We start from the raw sequence: 7944 nt of genomic DNA, 5'->3' as shown, positions 1-7944 counted from the left end.
GCTTGCCCCAGCCTTGGCCTCTCTCTGGTACCTTCGCCCCAGGGACTCACTCCTGCCCAGCCAAAACCAACTCGTCCTTCCTGCAGCTAAACAGTGGAGTTCTATTCCAAAAACTGCTATGAATAGCTTGAGGGGGAAGCAGAGAGCGTGCAGGGTGGGAGGCACAGAGCTGGGAGGCAGGAAGTGGCCATGGTGGTGGAGATATGGAACATTTGCCATTTAAAGAAGGGTGGCAGCTCGGAAGGCTTTGTGATCACATCCCCTGGGTGGCTATACCTGCTTGCCTTACAAAAAAAGCAGTTCTGGGAGGGATATTGATAGCCTGTACAGACCAAGGCAATCTTATGTTAGTGCTGTGTGAAGAAAAGGGGGGGAGGTGTATCAGCTTCAAACCAGTTCCTCCTGAGTGACCTGCTAGCTGTTACCTTCACTTTTCATTCCAAGTATTTGTCTTCTTTCTTCCACTATCTTCTTCATTTATAACCCATGAAATCACAGTGTGAGAGCAAGAGACAGACCTGCCCCACCAGGTCATAGCAACAGCCCCCCTGGGTACTCTGTGTGCCAAGCCAGAGGATACTGTTTGGGGATGCACAGGAGCCTGGCCTCTTTCCTGGCCTCACTGCTGTCTCTCCCCAACCACAGGTGCCCTCTGACATGAGGCTGTCCTGGGGGCTCCTCCTGCTGGCAGCAGCCCTGGGGGGAGTGGGTGCTGCCCGCTGCCCTGCACCCTGTGTCTGCGACAACCTCCGTGCCCACGTCCTGTGCCTCAATGGGAGCCTGGTGGCCATCCCTGACACCATCCCAGAGGTGGGCAAGGGAAAGATCAAGGGATGGGGAAAGAAGGTAGGTATGGTAACCCTGGGGTAACTCAAGTGTTTTATTTGTGTGGCCAACAGCTCACCAAAAAGCTAGACCTTCGGGGCAACAGCTTCTTGGTCATCCCAGCAGGAGCCTTCCTTGCCACCCCCTACCTCACACACTTAGACCTGCAGCACTGCAAGGTGGAGAGGCTGGAGGAAGGGGCTTTCCGAGGGCTGGGAAGGCTGCTCTACCTTAACCTGGCCTCCAACAGTATAGCCCTTCTCTACCAGGAGTCCCTGGATGGGTTGTCCTCCCTCCAGCAGCTCATCCTGGAGGGAAACCGCATTGAAGAGATCCAGCCAGGTGCTTTTGGCCATCTGGGGTCCCTCACTGTCCTTGACCTGAGGGCAAATGCCTTGGTCTACCTCCCAGACATGGTCTTCCAGGGTCTGCAGGTGCTTAGGTGGCTCCGGCTGTCCCACAACACCCTCCATGTACTGGGAAGCGAGGCTTTTGCTGCCCTGCCTGCCCTGCGTAGGCTGAGCCTGGACCACAATGAGCTGCAGGCATTGCCTGGTGAGGCCCTGGCCAGGCTGGATGGGGCTACCCGGCTGGACCTGGGCCACAACCCCATCACCTACGTGGCCGAGGAGGCCCTGGCCATGGCCTCGCTGAGGCACCTCTTCCTGGACCATGCTTCCCTCCAGGACGTGGCACCGGATGCCTTTGCCCGCAGCCCCCAGCTGCGCGTGCTGGACCTCCGTGAAAACCAGCTGCAGGGGCTGCCACCCCTGGCCGGGGCCGGGGGGCTGGCGAGGGTCAGCCTGCATGGGAACCCTCTGCTCTGCTCCTGCCTCCTGCGCCCCTTCCACAACTGGCTGGCGAGGGCGCGGGTGCAGGCTGAAGGTGCCTGTGCTGCACCCCCTGCTCTCCGAGGCCGGCCCCTTGACTCCCTGAAGCCCCCTGAGATGAGATGCAGTCGCCTCTGGCCACCCCCCAGCTCCAGCAGACCATCAGAGCAGCCAAGGGCAGCCGGCAGCAGGCGGTGCCCCCACGGGTGCGTCTGCTCCCCCGATTTCCATCATGGGTCCTGTGAGAACAGGAACCTACAGGACATCCCCCGGGACTTCCCTGGGGACACCCGCCTTCTCGACCTGCGCAGAAACACCTTCAGGACAGTGCCACCAGATGCCTTCCCTGGCCTGGAGGAGCTGGTGTCCCTCCACCTGCAGAGCTGCAGCATCAGGGCACTGCAACCCGGGGCACTGCGGGGGCTGGAGAGCCTGGTCTACCTGTACCTCACCGACAACCGCCTCTCCACCTTGGCAGCTGCTGCCTTTGAGGGGGTCCCACAGCTGGCCTACCTCGACCTGGATCGCAATGCCTTCACCCATATGCCTGTGGGTGCCTTCCAGCTCCTGCCCAACCTCATCTCCCTCCACCTGCAGCACAACGCCATCGGGGAGCTGGCAGAGGGTGACCTGGCCGGAGCCAGGGGGCTGCGCTGGCTCTACCTCACTGGGAATGCCATCAGGCACATCGCCCCTGCTGCCCTGGCTCCTGCCAAGATGCTGGAGAAACTGCAGCTGGAGGGAAACCACCTGGTGGAGGTGCCCACAGCAGCCCTGCGGGGCCTGTCTGCCCTGAGTGAGCTAAAGCTGTCCCGAAACCCCATCAAGCGCATAGGGGATGGTGTCTTCCTGCCGGTGGCCTCCAGTCTGCAGCACCTGTATCTGGACAACATGGGCCTGGAGCAGGTGAGTGCAGTACAGGACTCCTGAGGGGCAGTGACGCCAGAGGGCACAGCCACAGGTCCCATCTCCTTCCACACTGCCCAGGGCTGGTGGCCCCTATAGGAGCATCCAAACAGATGTCCCCAAATTCCCAAGGCTTCAGGAGATGCTCCATAGCCTGGCTGGGAAGAGACTCAGCTGTAGAATTGCCTTACTGCAGCCTTGTCCACAGCTCCCCTGGGACAGGCTTACTCCCTCCAGTCTTTAAGGACATTTACCCACCATTTCAGTGGGGCCCAGATCATCTCCTTTTCCCAGCCCTGGCCAGATTTCTCCTTCTCTTATTACAGGCTGTCCTGCAGGACTTTTCACTGCTATTACCCCAAATGTCTCCATTCTCAAGAAAGAACAGTTAGCAGCACCCTCAGAAGGACTGTGTATCTTACAGCATCCAGGGCTCACTCCGAGACCTCCTGCATGTCTCATTCTTTCTATGAAGACTGAAGGGGGGGTCTATTGAGTCCCAAAATGTGACTGAAACTGCTTGAATTAATTAACAGTCCCCCCTGTTTAAAGCAGCTCTTTCGTGGGGCCTCCAGGTTCAGGACAGGTTCCCAAGCTGATTAGCAGTGCAGGGGCAGAGATTTGCTCCCCTGCCCCCATCAGGACCCCCTGACTCACCCTCCCTCTGTTGCAGATTTCCCCTCATGCCTTTGCTGGCCTTGGTCCCAAGATCAGAAGCCTCTACCTGGAGAGAAACAAAATGAGCAACATCCCCAATATGAGCAACTTCACGAGTCTGGAGATCCTCAACCTGCAGGATGTACCTTTCCACTGCGACTGCCACCTCCTTCCCCTGCACAGGTGAGTGCTGCAAGGGCGGAACAGCCTCAGGGATCAACCTGGGGGGCAGCTGGACCTTACCATGCCGGAGGCACAAGCTCATGGCACACTGGTCACTTTAGGTCCTCTCCCATGGTGGTGATATGGAGCATGCACCTATGTGCAAGGATGCATGTAGCCTGGGCTTTCCTGGTATAGGGAAAGCACCCACAACTTGGGTTTGGCTGATATTCAGATATTCAAAGGTCATCCAGGTGAGACTCTAAGCAACCTGGAGTGACTTTGAAGTGACTGTCCACTCATGGGCAGAGTTTCACCTCTCCCTTTGCCCTGTCCCATTTCTTTCTCTGATCTTCTGCCACATTTCCAGGTGGATCAACAAACTCAACCTCCGTGTAGGGGCCACCTGTGGGTCCCCTGCAGAAGCCCAGGGGCTGAAGGTAAAGCTTTCCACCACTTTCCAAACCTGCCCTGGCTGGGGGCGAGGTGAGGCTGGGGAAGCCAATCCTGAGAAGACTACAGCTGCAAGCAAGCCCAGCAAGAAAAAGAGATCAGGAAAATCTCCAGCCAGAGGCTTCAACAAGAGCAGAGCTTAGGGTTTCCTAAAGCGTGCAGGACATAAAAGAGCCACACTCACACTCTGGTGAGAGCAGTTTTTTCTAGACTTGTCCCCACCATGGAGACATGGATATTGCCCAAGGCTCAAAGGAGAGAGCCTGGTGCCACCAAAACAATGCTGATTTGCCAAAGCTGCAGCGTTTTGGTGTTGTAGGATACAGCGGCACGTTCCATAGGGTCTGCAGCATGCTTTGATGACTCAAACAATGAAGTCAAATACTTGCTTTTTTTCTTCCCAAGGCTTCCTTCAGCCATGTGGAAAGGCCAATATCCACAAGTTTGTTTTTGTTTTTAAGCATGCCGCACTTTCACAGCTTCTAAAGTCATCAAAGAGCCCCAAGTGGGACTGCAATGGGTACCAACCAGTAAGATCCAGCACTGGTGCAAATCTTACGCTAGAAAACTTAAAAATATCAGTGAAAGGATTGCCTGAATTCCCAGAAGCTCCTCAGAATTAAAACATAAGCAGATTGAAGCCTTTTTCTTTCCTGCAAAGTTCAATCGGCGGTCTGATTGATGAAATGGAATCAGTGATCCTGTAAGTGACCCCATCATAAGCAAAGTGCCCAAATCCTTTCCCATGGAAGCCTAGGTTGGGATGAAGTTTGTTCAAATTGAAAAGGCTTTAAAAGATAAGCATTAAACTACCATGTGGGGCATAGAATTATTACAGCAAAAAAGGTGAAAGAAAGCCAAAGGTGTTTGGAAATTATCATCCTCTTAAGAGAGGTGGCCCTACAAGCCCAGCTGTTTGACAAGGCTGGGAAAAGGTCAGGCCAAGAGAGAGGGGAAGAAAGAAAGGCAATGGCTTTGCCCTGAAATGAGATTCTCCCACACTGAAACCTACTGCAGAGCTACCAGGACAGCCAAAGGGAAGCCCTGCTACATGCTTTCCATAAAAACTTCCACTTCTCCCAACTATGCTGACTCTAGCACAGTTCCCCCAGGAGCCCAGGGCCCTCACAAGGATCACCTACGGATGGCACAGCTCTTGTGCCTGGTTTGACACAAACCTTCCACAGTTTTTCCACTTATGTTTCATTGCTCGGGCCAAGCCCCTTCTTCCCTCTCCCTTTAAAGGCTCCATTTGCTTCTTTAAAAGGGAAAAGAGAAATACTGTGTTAATTATTCCCAGTATCTACCCTGTGCTTTCTAGACAGTTAGCTTGCCAACCTTATTTTTTTGGTCATGAACCATACTGCAAAGCAAGAGCTTTTGTGGCATCTCAACCTCTTGCCTGGAAGCTTGAGGGGCACGTGGCCCAAGCAGCCATTTTGTGGCCAAAACAGCATCCCCTGCAGCCACCATTTCCCTATTTTGTGCCACAGTTTGCCAAGGCACTTGTCCTGCAGCCGCCTGGCCCTGCAGTGGCCCTTCCTTGCCTGCAGAAAGTTCTCAGGAACCTGTTACAGGAGATTTAAAGCTATTTCTCATCACTGTTGTCATATTCTTTCCTGAATTCTGTCCTGAACTTCAATGGCCAGTCTGGGGAATGAGAGGAATATTACAGTTTTGCCCTAAAATTGGAAAAAGCATCCCCTGTCTTCAGTTATCTGAAGTTATTATGTGCTCTTGTGATATTTAACCCTTACATAGAACTGGCAAGTCGACAGCAGTGAGTGCATGGAAAAACCCTACTGCATGCTTAAAAACACCTCCCAAAACCCAAATACTGTTTACTTACACCAACCCCCTTACAGCCCTCTTCTCCCCATTTTGGCTAACCCTGGTATTTCAGTGACCCAGAAAGCAATGCACAAGCCTTTGGCCTCTTCCTCAAGTTTAAGTCACAGGGCTTTAGGGTACAAATCATAGATGAAATTTACAGTAGGACTGTTAAAAAACTAAAAATGCAAATCACGTTCCAAGTCCTCTGCAGTTCTGGGTTCATAAGCAAGAAATAATAACAGAAGAAGATACATAGTACAGATCAATGTCTGGCTTCGAGGCTGGTGCCATTGAGGTTTTGGCTTTGGTGACAGTGGGGTGTGCTTTAGTGATTGTAGCCCATTAGGAAGGGATAAGATTCACCTGTCTAAAAAGGGCAAGAGAATCTTTGGCAGCAGGCTGGCCAGCTTGGTAAGACAGGCTTTAAACCAAAGGACTTGGGTGGGAGGTGGGGGTGGGGGGTGTGTCTGTGTGTGTCTGTGTGTCTGTGTGCGCGTGTGTGATCAAAGTGGGGAGTCAGCCATACCAATCAGGGCAGTAAAAGATGTTCCTTGACTGCCCCTCAAGTCATGGATCAAAGGGCTAACCACACTGAGGGTGTTTAGGTCACTCCTCTTATTCCCCCTTCTAGGGAACCAGATTGCTTGATTACACTGCATGTGAGGGGGGAGGGGGACCAATATCAGGCTTATCCCTGGCACTTTGGAGGATGGTTTGAAAAGGTTAGAGGGAGAGGGTGCTAATGAGGCTCCTCTGCAGGTGACTCTAAGTGGTACAAGACACAGTGGAGCACATCTGCAGTCTTACAAAGGTGACACAGCCGACAGCCCAGCCCAGCTGCCTTTACACCAAAGCACACAGCATGGGCAACAAACAGGAGGAGTTGGAAGCCACTGTGCTGCTGGAAAGTTATGACCTTGTTGCCACTACTGAAACTTGGTGGAACAAATCCCGTGACTGGAGTGCGAATATCAATGGCTATGGGCTGTTCAGAAGAGACAGGAAAGGAAGAGGTGGAGGGGTTGCCCTCTACATGAAGAGGAGAACTAACTGTGAAGAGCTGTCTCTGAACAGCCATGAGCATGTTGAAAGCCTGTGGGTAAAAATCAGAGACTGAGGCAACAAAGGGAACCTCGTGGTTGGAGTCTACTACAGGCCACCTGATCAAGGGGAGCCTATTGACAAAGCCTCCCTGCTCCAACTCCAGGAGACATCGTGCTTGCAGGCTCTTCCTGCTGGGGGACTTCCACCACACAGACATCTGCTGGAAAAGTAGCATGGAAGCACCTGTCAGCCTCATCTCTGTGCCTGGGAAGGTCATGGAACAGATTCTCCTAGAAGCTATGCTAAGGCACACGGAGGACAGGGAGGTGATTCGGCACAGCTCCACAAGGGAAAATCCTGCCTGACCAGCCTAGTGGCTTTCTGTGATGGAGTGATTACATCAGTGGATAAGGGAAGGGCTACAGAATTAATTTCTCTGGACTTCTGCAAAGCCTTTGACACATTCCCCCACAACACTCTTCTCTCTAAACTGGAGAGAGATGGATTCGATAGGTGGACTCTTAGGTGAATTAGGAACTGGTTGGATGGTCACATCCAAAGGATAATGGTCCATGGCTCAGAGTCCCAATGGGCAGCAGTGACCAGTGATGTCCCTCAGGGGTCCGTATGGGACCAGTATTATTTAATATCTTCATTAGTGACAGAGGGATCGAGTGCACCCTCAGCAAGTTTGCAGATGACACCAAGCTGAGTGGTGCAGTGACACACCTGAAGGATGGGATGCCATCCAGAGGGATCTGGGCAAGCTCAGAAAGTGGGCCCACCTGGGTGGGGGAAACCCCACTATTGATGAAGACTCTGGGATGAACAGATCGAGAGCAGCCCAAGGACTTGGGGGTGCTGGTGGATGAGAGGCTGGACATGACCCAGGAATGTGAGCTCACAGCCCAGAAAGCCAAGTGTATCCTGGGCTGCACCAGAAGCAGCCTGGGCAGCAGGTCAGGGGAGGGGGTTCTGCCTCTCTCCTCTGCTCTGGTGAGATCCCACCTGCAGTGCTGCATTCAGCTCTGGGGTCCCAGCACAGGAAGGACATGGACCTGTTGGAGTAAGTCCAGAGGAGGGTCACCAAGTTGATCAGAGGGATGGCACACCTCTCCTATGAGGAAAATTGGGAGAGTTGGGATTGTTCAGCCTGGAAACGAGAAGGCTTCTGGGTGACCTAGCTGCGGCCTTCCAGTACCTGAAAGCACAGATGGGGCAAGACTATTTACAA

General features: G+C 53.3%; 1 protein-coding gene across 1 annotated transcript; it reads left to right on the top strand.

Annotated features, from left to right (window-relative positions):
• Positions 1-657: 657 nt before the first annotated feature.
• CHADL (chondroadherin like) lies at positions 658-4245 on the top strand. The gene is made up of 4 exons (XM_027667543.1): positions 658-810; positions 900-2561; positions 3235-3401; positions 3751-4245. Exons 1-4 carry the CDS (start codon positions 658-660, stop codon positions 3974-3976), a joined length of 2208 nt encoding a protein of 735 aa, XP_027523344.1. The 3' UTR covers positions 3977-4245.
• Positions 4246-7944: the final 3699 nt, after the last annotated feature.

Source organism: Corapipo altera, unplaced genomic scaffold (genome assembly GCF_003945725.1).
Source record: "Corapipo altera isolate COAL_440 unplaced genomic scaffold, ASM394572v1 1, whole genome shotgun sequence".
Taxonomy (NCBI): Eukaryota; Metazoa; Chordata; class Aves; order Passeriformes; family Pipridae; genus Corapipo; species Corapipo altera.
Note: the sequence above shows the minus strand (reverse complement) of the source record. Positions and strands in the feature narration are given on the sequence as shown.